The sequence below is a fragment of the Lynx rufus genome, unplaced genomic scaffold, assembly GCF_022079265.1.
Source record: "Lynx rufus isolate CCGP_SWC_20201006 ecotype Redwood Valley unplaced genomic scaffold, mLynRuf1.p SCAF_3, whole genome shotgun sequence".
Lineage (NCBI taxonomy): Eukaryota > Metazoa > Chordata > Mammalia > Carnivora > Felidae > Lynx > Lynx rufus.
In genome coordinates, this window is record NW_025814845.1 from 63,340,008 (window position 1) to 63,356,644 (window position 16,637).

General features: G+C 37.6%; 1 protein-coding gene across 2 annotated transcripts in view; it reads right to left on the minus strand.

The window, feature by feature from the left end:
* The window catches only part of PRKG2 (protein kinase cGMP-dependent 2), a 92,213-nt gene that overhangs the window by 49,095 nt on the left and 26,481 nt on the right, over positions 1 to 16,637 (minus strand). For both annotated transcript variants that reach the window (XM_047091930.1, XM_047091929.1), the window contains exons 3-7: positions 15,535 to 15,648; positions 13,804 to 13,909; positions 10,262 to 10,325; positions 2,477 to 2,554; positions 875 to 969 (exon numbers count right to left, since the gene is read on the minus strand). In XM_047091930.1, the coding sequence (XP_046947886.1) occupies positions 875 to 969; positions 2,477 to 2,554; positions 10,262 to 10,325; positions 13,804 to 13,909; positions 15,535 to 15,648 (457 nt within the window). The remainder of the gene's footprint in view (positions 1 to 874; positions 970 to 2,476; positions 2,555 to 10,261; positions 10,326 to 13,803; positions 13,910 to 15,534; positions 15,649 to 16,637) is intronic.

Consider the following 16,637-nt stretch of genomic DNA (forward strand, 5'->3'; position numbering starts at 1 on the left):
AAAATGTGGTGTTTTTAGACTTGAAGTTGTTTTCTGAATTCCAGGAAGTACATAGCATCTCCTGAGACATTTGATTTATCTTTATAAATATTTCTTCCATAAGTTAGATCAACAGTAGATAAACTCATATTTCCAAAGACCTAAGGGTCAGGTAGAAGTTTCCTACACACTATTTTGATTGTTTCTGAAACTTGCAAAATGAGCTGATAAAAATCCTTAAGAAAATATTGCTTTTAACATAGTAATTTAAAAGCACAAAAAACATGGAAAGTTATTATTTGATAATTTTTAAAGGGGGAACAGCAACATTTCAAACCTTGGAAATATAAAAATTCATTCTTAAAAAAATTGTAATTCTCATGTCTTTAATCTCTCTGACTAAATTTTTAACTTTTTTTTAATGTTTATTTTTGAGAGAGACAGAGACAGAGCGTGAGCAGGGGAAGGGCACAGAGAGACAAAGACACAGAATCCAAAGCAGGTTCCAGGCTCCAAGTTGTCAGCACAGACCCCAACATGGGGCTCAAACTCACAAACCATGAGATCACGACCTGAGCCTAAATCGGACACTTAACCAACTGAGCCACCCAGGCGCCCCTCTGTGACTCTCTTTTAAACTAAAGATTCGAATGGGATACCAATTTTATTTTCACTAGCAAATTTAAGCCTTTCCCATTTCTTTTCTGTGCAGTTAGTGTACTTATTTCCTGCATGAGAATGAATTTTTTTCAGAATTCAATTTATTTTTTTTCTTAATTCCTGGATATTTGCTGACATTAATTTGGCAGCTCAATTTGACAACTCTGAATGAGTAATTACACATGCAAAACAACAAAAGAATTCTTTAAGTATGGTATAGACTTTGTGGATTCACCTGATAAGAGCTTTTTCTCCAAAGTATTCTCCTTTCTGCAGTGTTTTTATCAGTTGTGGCTGATCGTGGCCCTCTGTGCTCTGGGTGACTTTTACCTACATGATGTTAAACAATTAAAAAGATAAAGAGAAGGGGGAAAAAAAGAAAATCTGAGCACGTATTCATTCAACCAGACCCTCCAAATCTATATAAACTTGACTGAAAGAAGGAAATAGAAGAGCCTTTGCTCTAACTTTGCGGCACTTAGGACGATCTTACTACAGGCAATTCACTTGGAGGGACTGAGAAATCCTGTGACTTAACATGACCAAACGACTCCCCATCTGTAAGAGAAAGATTCTCCATTCAAATCCCACCTCCCAAAGTTAAAAAAAATTTTATGTGAATCTAGCAATTCCTTCCTAGGAATATTCAAAGCAAATCCTAATGTTCCTGTGGGAACTTTTATTATGGCAAAAAGCCAAAGAGTTGACAAAACTAATCAAGAATAAGGCTAAGTGTCAGGAATTCTGAATCTAGTGTCCATGACTGATTTGTTGAATCCTCTGTTTTACCCCCTAAACCTAGGTGTAAAATGTGGATATGGAGAAGGGTCATAACTTTCATGGGTGTCTCACTGTGATCCATGGCCCAGGAAGGTTTAAGAAGTCCCACAGCAGAACCAAACAAAAACTTCAATATTCCTTGTATGTGGCTAGTCTTATGCCAATTCAACATAATCACAAGGGTTGCTTCCTGTTGATTAGAAATTCTGAAAGCATCGGGTCCAGGTGGAAGAGGAATGATAAAAAAAAAAAAATGTTCTGAGTGTTGAAGAGTTTCTGAGGTTTGAAACCATTTTGTTATTTTTTTTTCTTTCACTGGGGGCCCAGTTCAAGGTTCGACAACCAACCAGTTTACAAAGGGCAGTGCCTGATGATAAACACTTCCATGGAAGAAAGAATACTTGTAAAAACCGGACAGGTTATGGATGCAGTTGCTCAAGGTTTCACTCTTTTTTTTTCAGTCTTTCACAAATGCCTTTTATCTCTCAGCAACATTGTAAAGAGTCAACATAGGAACAACTGGCAACATGTTATCCACTCACAGTTTAAGTGAAGAGAAAAATCTACTGCATATACTAGCATAAATTTTTCATCAGCACCCAAACCAACTTGAGCTATGGTATATGAACTGAAGTTCCGAGCCCTCTCTACAGCTTTATGCCCAGCCATTGCTGTCCTCCACTGACAAGTTCATTCTCCTCCACGTGCTGCTTGTCACCCCTGCTGGATGGAAAAAATTTCCAGCCCTGATCCTGGATCATTGATTTGATTGGGAATCACAGACAAAAGGGATCTGAGAAAGAATCTAGTCATTTTAAACACAACGAAAGTCAAGGGACCTGCCTAAGGTCACTAAGAAGTTACTGTCTCAGCCAGAACCCAGAACAGCTCTCCTATGCCCCCAAACCCAGGGCTAAGACCAAACCCCAAGGAACTCTTCTGAGCAGAAGTTCCTTTACCTGTTCAATACAGAGACTTTCCAGTGCTGTGGTGCAGGGCAAACTAATGTGAAAAGACTTCCATGATTTACTTTAAGTAAGCTTTAATTCATATTTACCTTTCCTTTTGCTAAAATGAAGAAGGTACTTCCTTCCTCGCCCTCTCTAATAATGTAATCTCCTTTGTCATAGTATTCCTATTGGGATAAGAGAAAAAGAAAATGTTAAATCCAGTGGCGACATCCAGATGAAGGCATAAATGTAACAGAACTCCCCATGTCTTTGAAATGAGCATCCCATGCCTGCTGCTTTTCTTTGTTGCCTATTGTCACTGTAATCTTCTTAAACATTGCAGTCATAAACTGTAGACAAGTAAAGAGACTTTTGCCTTATTACCTGCATTTCTTTTTGTCTTTCACAGAACTCACCAGAAAGACTGATTTTCAGGCATGGAGACTAAAGAACATGCAGAGAAACAAAAGCAAAACACTAATCACTGACATCCAGGTGGGCTTTCACTGAAAGAATCTAACTACAAACTGTTCAGTGATCTGTAACAGCCTGAAACCGGGCCTAGTGTTTAGAAAAAGAATATCTAAGAAATTGAAAATATTATCCCCAGCGGACATTAGGAATATCAGCGTCAACTTCTAATTCCTTGAAGGGCAAAGGCTAGGAAAATTCTACAGACAGAGGAAGTAGCTCTTTCCTATGGATTCTTTTCAAAGATGTGTCATCATAAAATATCAACATTAGAATTTTTCACATGTAAATTCTCTTCTTCAAGGTAGGTTTATCCTCATGAATCTCAAACTGTCACATATTTCTTTGTTTCCCTCGTGTGTGTGTGTGTGTGTGTGTGTGTGTGTGTGTGTGTGTGTAATCAGAGAATTCTTGGGCAGGGAAAAGCCATTCATCCATATGTCAGACCGATAGAGCAATACAGTCTCTTAGAAAACGAAAGATGGATTAGACTGTCCACCTCTACTCCACTTTAACATTGTCTCAAAGTCATAGAACCAAAATGGAACTCTTAATTATTTCTACAAAAATGGGCCTGTTTCATTTATTTAAAAAGGCATAATTAACATCATAGCTCTCTCTTATTTTTCTTTTAGATTTAAAAACAAAATCCAGACAAAGCCACTTTTATGTCTGCTGTATTTCAGTATCTATTTTGGTCACTGACTAATAAAATCTACTTATATTTTGGAAATAAATGTTACTTCTAATATGACTAAACCTATCTTTTATTTACATAGCACTACATACATCTTACAAGATATTTCAACATATGGAAAGATGCATATCTTAGGGAAAAAACAATGCATAAAGTTCAAATAAGAACATTTACCTTCAAAGATTTAGAGAAGCACATTAGTTTTCTATTGCTGCTGTTACAAATAACCACACATTTCTTAGTGGCTTAAAGAAAATACTCATTATCATCTCACAGTTTCTGTGGGTCAAGGAGTCCAGGCACAGCATGGCTCACCTGGATTTTTCTGTCAAGGGTCTCTCAAGACTGAACTCAAAAGTGTCAGGCTGTGTTCCTTTCTGGAGGCTCTGGGGGGAAATCCACTTTCAAGTTTAATCAGGTTGTTGGCAGAATTCAGTTTCTTGAGGTTATAGGATAAGGTCTCATTTCTGTACTGGCTGTTGGCCTCTTAGTTTCTGAAGATCTCTCTTAAGTCCATGCACAGAGCCCCCTGCGTTTCATAACCAGCAATGGCTCATCAAATTCTTCTTAGACTTGAAATCTCTCTGACTTCCACTTATGCTAAATCTGACTCCAGCCAGGGAAAATTCTCTGCTTTTAAGGGTTCATGTAATTATAGTCATCCCATCTAGATAATCTCCTTATTTTAAGGTCCTGAACCTTAATTACACCTGCCCAGTCACTTTTGCCAGGTGACATAACATATTCACGCATTCCAAGGATTGCGGTCTGGGACACTGGGGGGGGGGGAGCGGGGGGGGGGGGGAGTCCATTCTGCCTTACCACAATAAGCCAATAAAAGACAATGTTTTGATGCATTGAAAGCACCTGAAACATAGTAAATAATTAATAACTGCCATGTTGAGGAGGAAGATGATAATGGTTTGCTAGGCTGTCACTTCAATCTTCTGAACCTCAGTTTACTTTGCTATAAAATTAAAACCGTATGACCTACCACACCTAACTTTGAAAGAGGGTATTTAAAGCACCTGATAGCATACTTGGTACATGCTAGGCACCCGTTGATGGTTAATCCCTGTGAAAGAGGCTGGGAGCCAGTTGTCCAAGCCTTCCACAGTATACGTGGCTGTCCAGGTAAAATGCCTCCCTGGTAGCTGTGGCCATGTGATTAACTTCTAGCTAAAGGAACCTGAACAGAAGTGATGTGTGCCACCCCCCCGTGCCAGGTCTATGAGCCGTATCAGGCATGTGTCTTCACAGAGAGATCTTGGGAGAGGATCGTAAGGCCTTTAGCTTGAGTTCCTGAATGACTCTGTATAGCCAACTGGGACTATCCTCCTTGGACTGTTATGTGAGCAAGAGACAAACCTCTACTTTATTTGCAAAATGAGATTTTGAGTCTTTTGCATCACAGTGTGCTTACTCCAACTCTTCATTCCTTCTTATTTTAGCTTTATCACAAACCTTCACCACCTCCAAGCTCAATTTTGCAGTTGAGATGGCCATGAGCCTTGGTGTTTGAGTGAGTGACCATGCCACTGCAGCTCAGCATCTGTTATGCAGCTAATGTTCATTCCTCTTCCCTAGGAAGGTTGGCGTCGTGTTAGATGTCCTTGTTTCAGAGAGTCTGCTCTATAGTCTCTCCTAGTCCCTTCAGAACATGGAACAGAAGGAACATGGATAATTTCTTTCTTTTTTTTTTTATGTTTATTTCCTTTTGAGATAGAGAGACAGAGTACCTGTGGGGGAGGGGCAGAGACAGAGGGAGACACAGAACCGGAAGCAGGGTCCAGGCTCTGAGCTGTCAGCACAGAGCCTGACACAGGGTTCGAACTCACGCGCCATGAGACCATGACCTGAGCCAAAGTCAGACGCTTAACCGACTGAGCCACCCAGGCACCTCGAGAGCATGGAGAATTTCTGAAGTGCTGGTAGGTTGTCCTTCAGTTATTATAAAGCGTGTGGTGTGTGCAGATGTGAGGCTTTAATTCCTGTCAGTCAGAGAAGCTAATGGGAAGCTTAAAAGGGAACACTGAGAAAGAGCTTTATTGTTTCTTAAGGGGCAACCTTCCTAGTGGTATTTTTCCTAGGGATGATTCTTTGTCACCCAAAACCTTGGGAGGAAGATAAATAATACCTCCCAGTGTGTTGACAGTAACTTCATAGATCAGAAAAGGCTGTGGATGTAGGTCAGACCAAAAATATATAGTGGTAAGCACTGGCTATGATGCTAGACTGGCCAGTGTTTGCCAACTGGGGAGTGCAGCCAGTCTAGCCAGGGTGGTCACCAAGACCAAAAAGAGAAATGCAAACAGTGTGGTTATTGTCCTGTGGTTACACTGCAAAGGGGTCCCTTATAGGACCAAGAAGCCATAGATCCTATCTGGGGGAGCAATGATTTTCAAGCATTTTTTACTGTGACCTACAGTAAGAAATACATTTTACCTGTACACCCAAACACACGTACGGGAGTATGCACACATATAGACATTTATATAAAATTAAAACATATTCAAATAATACTTATACTTACTACTCTGATACTTTTAAAAAATGTTCCTACAAATTAATTTCATGATCTACTAATGAGCTATGACCCAGAGTCTGAAAAAGATGTTTTTTTACGTTTATTTATTTATTTTTGAGAGAGAGAGAGACAGCACGAGTGGGAAAGGGGCAGAGGAGAGAGAGAGAAAGAGAGAATATCCCAAGCAAACTCCTCTCTGTCAGCACAGAGCCAGACTCAGGGCCCAATCCCACGAACCGTGAGATCATGCAGGACCTGAGCTAAAATCACGAGTCAAAGCCTTAACCGACTGAGCCACCCAGGCACCCCTGAAAAAGATGTTTTTAAAAAAGATGTGCAGGAAACCCTAAGAGTAGTTACTGAGTGTATAACAAGAGGGAAAAATAAGGAAATCAATACCAGGGCAGACTAAGAGGTAAAGGTCAGAAGAAAACTATACAAAAGCAATAGCTAATGAACGATGCAAAGAGGTTTTCACTGTAAAGAAAATGCTCATTCTGTGATATCTAGGAAATGCTAGAACTTGAATGCCTATAAACAGTATACAGAAAACCAGAAGAAAAACCAAAGGTGATGGAGAACAAAGACCAAAACGCAAGCCTAAGACTTCCTTAGAGTCTTTAGTGTGTGGCCAGAAATCTTCATTACAAAGAAGTATTGATGATGCACAATCAGATGTATCACACACACAAACACACACACACACACACACACTCCCCACATCATATGACTATGAACCCATGTTGGTTGTTTAAAAAACTGGATACAGTTATTTGGGTCGTTACCGACATTTTTTTGTTCACCCAAGTACAACAGTTAAAACACTTTAGAAATTTTAAAGCAAATACAATTGGACCAGGTGGGCCCTCATCAACCACTCAGGCAAAATTTAGCAGCAGATTGCTTCTTTCCAAGGAACTAGAGCCCACAAAATGAAAACCAACAGAAATTCCTCCAACTTGGGTGAGCCAACTGTTTAGAATTCTGTAACTGAAACACTGAAAGAGCCCTTAGAGATATGGACTACTCACCCTTATTTTGTAGATGAGAAAACTCTAATGCTTACCACAATTAATTGACAGCTATTAGTGTAAGAAGCGTGACCATAAACACTAATCCCCAGACTTCGGACTAGTGGACTTTCTATTGCACCTAGCTGCCCCACCTCTAGCTAACTGGTCCATAAACAGGCAAAATCCACAATTATCTCAACTTTCTTTATGACTCCAGATGTAATCATTAAAATGAGAAAACCCTCTGGTTTTGTAGGTATTAGCAGGAACTATAAGAAAGAAAACCAGATTTTTTTAAATTATGAAAAATGGAAAATTCCTGAATGAAGAGATGGCAAGGCTCTAAATATATGTATTCTATTCATAACTTTAAACTAGTGGTTCTCAAATATTCTCTTTAATAAGCATAAGAATCAAGTAACGTATTAAGTGTGCATTTCTGGGCCAATATCCCGGAGTTTCTGATTCGGTAAGTACGGGTGGTACCTGGAAATCTGCCTTTTAAGCAGCGCCACAGGTGATGTGAGTAAGGAAGGGCAACAACATTCTACATGACCCCACCCCTACCCCACTCCTACTACACCCCCAGTTTCATGAAAGATGGCATGTCAGAGTCTCAGTACAGGGGGCCACAGGGTCACATACCACAGCTCTGCAACAAAGAGTGAAGTGACATTTCAATCAACCACAGTCAAATCCCATGCTTCCTGTATGTGTGAACAGAGACTCCTTCCACTCTTGTGCTCCATATTGCACAACTGGTGGGTGCAGAATTCACATTATCATTTTCATTACCATTAACACTTTCAGTGCATTCAAAATCTGTATCATGCTTCGTGATGTTCATCAGTTAATTCTCAAATATGTTGGTACTATTTTCCCATCAGAACACAAGAGGAGGCTTAAAGGGGATGTCTGCCTCTAGAATTGAAAGGGCTGGGTGATTTAAGCTAAAGCAAGATATGTAATTGGAACACTGAATAATTGGAGCCATTGGTCTACATGTTCAATAGTCAAAGTCTTAACAAACACTTCAGATCAACTGCGTCGTGGTGGGAAATTCCAATACCCCTTTCCTGCCCCCACACAAAAGTTAAAACCCTCCCAAATCAATTCCTAAACTTCAAGCCAGATTCAGGCTGTTTTTGTCAAAGATCACGGAGCCAGTTTGTGGGACAGCTGGTCCTGGAACTCAGCAGGCATTCTGTTATAACTCCAATGCATTAGTGATTGGCTGTTGTCAGGACCCCGTTGACGGGTCATTAGTCCAAGCTATGCTGGTAAATTATGTGCTTTTCTTAGTGCTAAATAGATCCCATTACTCCCTTGCTAATCACTTTTGCATTTGAGAATTTTCACACGCTATAGAGACACATTTGTTTGCCAGGTACGAATAAAGAGCCCTTTATAAACTGTGCTGCTGTCTGCAAATGCAGAGATATAATAAAGCCTTTCTAGGGTGTTTTAAAAGATGAGAACTTTCAAACTCAAATTGTGTGTTAATTAATACTGGACTTGTGCCCCATCTATATATTCTGCAGCTATTGCCTGTGGCTGCTATAAATATGACTAATTTACCATTTATTTTTAATGATACTAAATTTTAATATTTGCTGTCAGCATGGAATCCCCCTCTGGTGAATCTACTCTATTAGTATTATATTAAAAACAGATTTTCTCAGTTAACCAAAAAAATATAGGTCTACTCCAGTTTTAAAAAAAACACATACTCTCAGAAATTAGGATGAATTATTAATTTGTAACATCTGTGATTGGGTTATGTTACATTGGGAAAATCCCAAGAGATGCAGGGCAAGCAGTCCTCTTGAAAATGACTTCATTTCTGAACACTCTGGGGACACAAGGCCAGGCACTGTGTCATCACGGCCTGTCCTTGATAAACTGCTGGACAGGTTCCATGAATTGTAAATGGAAACATTACTGGTGTCACTTACACTTAAGGATAAAATGGTCAGTGCTCCCTTCTCAACAGATATTAGTTTGCATTGTATACTGTGATTGACAGAGGCATGAATCTGTCAACAATCAGTCTTGCAGAGACTTTTATATCTCCCACTGCGAACAGCTTTATAAACACTTAAAGTCAACATGTGACTTCTTTATTATTCCTTACCTCCTTCAAATTCCATTAAAGCCATTTTGGTTTCAATGAAATTGACCCCCCCCGCCCCCCCTCCCCGCACACACACACCAAAAATCAGAGAGAAATTTCTTGCTTTGAATTTTAATCTCTGAAATCTGAAGAGGTTTTCATATAATGCATATCATTAGAATCCAAGGTACATGTTATAAAAGATTTATTCACAAAAAAACTTGGCTAGTCTTGGACTAGAACCAACCATCTGGGTGATGCCTCATATGAGTTTTTGAACACATTCCATTATGCTGTTTTCCCCTAGATGTTAAAATAGGTAAAGTGCTTCTTAAATGCAGAGGGTTTTAAAATGTCTTTTCATGGTGTAGAGTTTTCAAGTATGGACTTGTTTCATAGCCTGATTCAGAAAGCTGTCCCCTAAAGCTCCAATATATCCTCCTCTACACCATTACCTAATGAAACATCATTGACTCCTTTATACTAGGAAAACTCTACAGGGGATTGTGATGTTAACTGCAGAAAATCAAATGCCTCTTGAGTAAGGCAGATTAGTTTCACAAAATATACTAAAAAGGTTAGAGTATGTAAATCAAGTGTCATTTTACACATGCAAATCCAATTTCCTTTTATACATTTCAGAAGAGTGGCCTAAACCCATCCCAGCCCCTTAATTCCCTGTGAGTTGGTCTAAGGTTTTACACAATAGAAAAAGGCTCCTGGTCTCTGCAGACAGGCCACCTACCATCCTTTCCTTTTTTTCATTTACAGTGCTAATAACAACTAAATTATAAAGTCTTTAAATAAGGGATGCCTGGGTGGCTCAGTCAGTTGAGCATCTGACTTTAGCTCAGGTTATGATCTCACAGTTTGTGGGTTCAAGCCCTGCGTTGGCCTCTGGGCTGACAGCTCAAAGCCTGGAGCCTGCTTCAGATTCTGTGTCTCCCTCTCTCTCTGTCCCTCCCCCACTCACACTCTGTCTCTCTCTGTCAAAAATAAAAACATTAAGAAAAAAATTTTTTTAAATAAAGTCGTTTAATAAAATGTATTTTTTCCTTTAAAATTTCTTACCACTTCCAAGCAGTCAATGATCTTGGTTAATTTATCTTCAGGTAAATTCTTCAGCAAGGATACACTTCAAAATTAAAAAGAAACCTTTGATTATCTTCCTGAATTAAATATGCACTTCTATGTAGTTCAAAAAACCTTTACCTGCATCTAAAAAATATATAATGCACTTTAATTTTTCCAAAGTAAACCTCCAAAATATATCACACATAAACAACTGAATTTCAAATACATTGAAATTATATAACCACGTGTAATCACAGATATTTATCACAGGCAAATAAGTAAAGACAGTAAGATACTAAAAAGGGAAAAAAATCTTATTTTGTCTGTTTGGAAGGAAAAAAACACTTTATATTTGTTGTTGGTTTTCAGAGTGAATTACACCCAGAAATGTGTTTCTTGCCACATCTCAGTATGTCTTTTATTAGCATGGGTGAGGAGCTCTGCTTTCAGAGGAGGATATGATTTTCATCTAAATCTGTGTAATTAAGTAAAGGCTGAATCCAGGGGGAATGTAGGAATTAGCATGGAAATCATCTTGATTATTAATCATACTGTACCAACTTTTAAAATTAATGGTAGCCAGGGGCACGTAATAGGAACATTTTTACATATAGTAATAATATCAGGAATGAAATGGATTACTGAAAGTTATTACTTGAGAAAAAACATCAGAAATTCCACTCAGTATGATTAGCCAATCAAATGATTAAATTGTTCCTTTGGAGAAATTTCTCCTCTACTTTACCCATTTTTACTCGGGACCGTTGACATAATTACTGTAAGATAAAAACATATTTCCTACCATCTAAAATTTGACACTCCTAAAGAAAAAATGATGCTACTCCAAAAATACATAATTGGATCCAATTTTTTAAAATAATAGCTCTAGTTGATCCTTGGGCATGTTCACAGGGAGGCACGTGGCCAGGACACGTGGCTAAGAATGTTTGTATCAGAATCATTTGTAACTGCAGAACATGCCCCAATTGGAGAACAGATAAATACACTGTAGTAGAGTCAGATAACCAAACTCTAAAACAGGAGGAATGACTGAACTTAACCAGATGGATGAAATAGAAAAAAAATAGAAAAAAAGATTGAATAAAAAGTTGAGTTGCAAAAATAACACTTTTTAAAGTTGAAAAATAGGTTAATTAAATCAAGCTAGAGACAAAGTAATAAAGACTACCAAGGAATGATTTCTAAACTTCAAAATACAGGCCACTCCATGGAGACGCATGTAGGAGGCCGGGAAATGAATGGGGACCACAGGAAAAGAACTTTCCATTTTGCCAATGCTCCACTTCTTAGATTGGGCATTTTTGTTATTATGTTTTAAAACTTACATATGTACTATGTAACTTTTCTAGATATCACATACTTCAAAATGAAAAGATGTAAATGGAAAACGAAAGAGCTCATTGTATATTATGAAACAAAGAGAGTTTCTAATCTACCTTCCTATGAATGAAAAGGTAAAATGGTAACCAGAACTTGTCATTGATTAACATACTCTTCATTGTGAAAGTTCTACTTCTGGTCCAAATGGGAGTCTATAATGTTAGTGAAAATTCTCTTCTATAAACTATCACTTTTGGGGATTAGTGAGGAAATTGATATGAGGAAAACTCTTTTGTCTGTCTCCCCACTATAAAAAAAGGAGGGGAAGGAAAAAAAAAAAAAAAAAAGGACGTTAGAGTGGGAGAGAGCCAAAGCATAAGAGACTGTTAAAAACTGAGAACAAACTGAGGGTTGATGGGGGGTGGGAGGGAGGGGAGGGTGGGTGATGGGTATTGAGGAGGGCACCTTTTGGGATGAGCACTGGGTGTTGTATGGAAACCAATTTGTCAATAAATTTCATATATATATAAAAAAAACAATAAGGTTTATCTGGATCACCACTGAATCCACAATATTTAGCGCCTAGCAATAAGTATTTGTTAAATGAATAGATGAATCAGATAACAAAAGGAAGACAAAAGGAAAGAAGGTTTATGTACTAGTAAATTCTCCACGGTCCTTCTACTGAGACAGAACACTCTAGACTCCAAGGGAATGAAACGCTATCCCTAGTAATTCAAGTTTTATCTCACACATTCAGAGGCAACCCACAAGGACTGGTTGAGTTATTTATCCCCCTTTGGCCTTTGCATGAGTGTAGTTCATTAGCTTTAAATGCTGACCTGTATTGCTCAGTTACTGGATATTTAGATTACCTATACTCAGGTAGAGCCCACAACATGATAGCTAAGGCATTGGTTGGCATATAGGTAAGGCACTTACTTATCATTATTGCAGTTCTCTGCCGGGAGTCAATATTATCTCTGGGGAGGGCAAATCAGCAAGATTCTGTAGGAAAACCCTCAACGCCTACAATGTTCTACTGATGATTAAAAAGACATCCGATCAATATTTATTGAGTCCTTGCTATATACTAGGCTAGTTATGCAAAGTAAAATCACTAATATTAAAAAGAGCTTAGAATTTATTTTTGGAAATTGTGGGATATTTTATTATTATTACCACTTAGCATGGGTAACATTTCATTACAGTATGTATTGAAGCTTTAGAGATTGTCAACCCCCCCCCAAAAAAATAACACAGAAATAGTTTAAAGAATGTATATTCTCCAGGGGCGCCTGGGTGGCTCAGTCGGTTAAGCGTCCAACTTCACTCAGGTCACGATCTCGCGGTCTGTGAGTTCAAGCCCCGCGTCGGGCTCTGGGCTGATGGCTCAGAGCCTGGAGCCTACTTCCGATTCTGTGTCTCCCTCTCTCTCTGCCCCTCCCCGTTCATGCTCTATCTCTCTCTGTCTCAAAAATAAATAAAAAACATTAAAAAATTTAATAAAAAAAAGAATGTATATTCTCCAAAAAAAACAAACAAACTTTGTATACGCATAACTGACTTTTTCAGTTAGATAGGTATTTGTTTCTTTCTAAATTGATGTACCCAAGTTGTTGGGGGCACAGAACAGGTCACAAAATATGTTCCAAGGATCTGTGTCATCAAGACACACACAGTGACATTTCTGGCAAGTTAATTTGTTACAAATAATAGTAATTTGGAAGATGGTGTGGTTATATAAATGAGAACAATAATGTCTCAGGTAAAGCAATTAAAGATAGCAAAATAAATTAATTTTAATATTAGTCTAAGCAAAGCATTATTAGAAAGATGATCTTTTGCTATCCACTTCCAAATTACAGGCTATCTTTCAAAGTCAACTGAGCAACCCAGATGAATATTTTAAGACTTTTTACACATTTTTCTATACTATATACAAGGACTCCATCAATACAAGGGCAAAATTAGTGAAAGATAAATAAATCAGTGTGCAAGGCTAATTGGAATTAAGTATATATTTTTTTAATATAGTGGCCTTTACTGCAAGGGAATACTTTTGTTCCTTTGGTTTAGTCATGTGGAAATTGCTTAAATGAGGAAAGCTCTAGTAAAGTAATTATTGTGATAAAACCAACATATCCACAATATAACTACACCATCTTCTACTCTTTCCAACAATGTGTTATTCTTACCTTCTGAGGAAGTTTCTGTACTGTTCATCTCTAGCTTGAGCTGTCCTTCTCATTATATTCTGGAATACCTCTCGATCTAGTGCCCAAGTTTTAACATTGGTAATAGCTTTAGAAAAATCAAGAAAATAATAAAATATTGTTTAGCCCCACATTAAGAAAACAGTCCAAAATGTTAATTGATAAATTTTTCATATATTCTCATCAAATGATATTTCTTGGAAATTGCATTATTTAACATGCAAATGGAAGGAAGCAGTGATATAAATAGTGGGTAATTTTATAAAATCATCTTTGGCTTTGAAATGAACCATGATTTGGAAGTGAGTAGCAAAAGATTTCCTTTCTAATTATGTTTTGCTTAGGATGATATCAAAATTAGTTTGCAATTCCTAATTACATACTACATCATCAGGATGTATTTCAGATTTGTGCTGTGATACAAGAGAAAACCAGCCAGCCTGTAGCTAATCCAGAAAGTGAAGAATTCACAAGTAGATAATTGAAAGTTAAAGATCTGAGTGTATGAGTATGTTTTTATGTATTTTTATGCTGTTCAGACATTGTAGCTAATGAGAGCCAATACATTTTTAAGGATCTCTATGGTTACTTTTGTATAAAGTACATACAAATCATTTTCATAGAAATTATGCAAAACAGTGTTTGAGACAATTTTTTTATAGGAAAGACATAGAAAGCAAGAATAAAATCTAAACAGGAAGAAGAGCAGAAGTAGCAGCTCTAAAAAATCTAGATGAAGTTACAATTGTATTTAAAAAAAAAAAAGTAATGAGGGCCTATAAAATTAATCAAAATCCAAAGCTTTGGTTTACTAAATTTTGGAATGAATTAGATTTATCTTGACATTCTTGTTAAAAATACAAATCCATACAGGGCACCTGGGTGGCTCAATAGGTTAAGCACCTGACTTCGGCTCAGGTCATGATCTCACAGTTTGTGAGTTCAAGCCCTGCATTGGGCTCTGTGCTGATAGCTTGGAGCCTGGAGCCTGCTTCAGATTTTTGTTCCCCTCCCTCTCTGTCCCTCCCCTCCTAAAAAATAAATAAACATTAAAAAAAACTTTAAAAAGAATTCAGATCCCTAAGCTCCATTGCCAGAGATTCTGATTTGTGTTTGGAGTGAAGCCCCAGAATCTGCATTTTTTAATCAAAACTGCAGCAATTCTGAGACACTTAACCCAGTCCTAAACACTGAGAAACACATCTAAGTATTCATGCCCAAGATAACCATGAATAATGTCAATAAAAACAAGAAGCCTTAAACTAATCCCAGGAGTCACTCAGGAAAACTCTCATTAATTAATTCACCTCCCTTTGGCTATTTATATATTTTCATTGGTTTCATTAATTTTTCTGGTTTATAATATGTTCAGAACATCACAGAGAATGAAAAGCTAACATTCTGGATGAACCAAAGGCAGATGTTTACACAGAAAAAAAAGCGAAGTGGTAATTAAAGCAAATATTGGAATAATTCAGTAATATAAAGCCATTTTCATATTTCATATGCAGGTACCTGAAGGAAAAGTTCTCTTAAATTTGAATTATTTAGACAAGTGCTTCAAAATAAATTCTTTTGTAAGCATAGCATTTCTGTTAACAAGAGCACATGGGGCACAATGGGAGACAGAAATACTCAGCAGGCAATAGTAGTGACTTAGATTGCCATAAACATTGTGTAACGATTCAAAAATAGAGCCTTTCATCCCGTTACCTTTCACAGAGGCAGTTCTTGTACAGTTGTATAAAATGGCTAGCTCCCCAAACGTGGTCCACATAGGGATGGATGACAGCAATCTCTCCCCTTGGAACACCTCTAGTCGACCCTCTGTCAAGCAGAATTTAAGAAAAAACACAAATAATCCAAATAAATTACAAAAGTAAGACAATCAGAAAGTACACAAAGCATACAGGCAAGATCTCTTATGATTCTCATTATAATATAGTGGTTGACAGTGTAGACTAAAAGCAGCTGTCCCACTTACTCTCTATTAGCTGATCACTTTGAAAGAAAGGGGTTCCCTACTCTGCCTGGGGTTCTTTGTCGGTAATGGGGATAATAATAATAATAACAATAATAATATTCACCTCAGACAGTTGCTGTGAGAATTAAATTAGTTAACATAGGTAGGGAACTTAGAACAATGGCTAACACACAGAAAATGCTATGTTAATGTTAGCTATTGTTAATGTTATTATCATTGCTACAAAGTTCTTCTCCAGAAGCAGTGGATGGCAAGTGTTGTATTTAAAATTCATTCTACCCCAAGAAAATGTAGCACATAAAACTATTTCTTTTGTCCAAGGAACACAACAATTACTGTATGTCTTGAAAACACATCCTAGCTGTCCACACTAACAGAAGGACTAACTTGTCATAATTAGAATTGCATGGGCCCTGGAGTCAGACAGCCTGGCTCTGTCCAATCATTGGCTGTGTAACCTTGGGTAAGTAACTTCACCATGCCTGCATTGTTGTCTAAACCCTCAATCACTGACATGAAGTAATAAATGACAGTTGCTAAGAAAAGTGCATGAGAAAAACAGTATCAAGAGAATTAGAAGACAAGCCACAGACTGTAAGAAAATATTTTTGCAAAAAGACACACGTGATAAAAGTATGTTTGGCAAAATATACAAAAACCCCTAACAACTCAACAGCAAGAAAACAAACAATCTGATTAAAAAATGGGCCAAAGAGCTTTAACAGATGCTCACCAAAGAAGATAGACAGATGGTAAATAAGCATGTGAAATGATGCCCCACATCATGCGTCATCAGAGAAATGCAGATTAAAACAACAGTAAAATACCACCA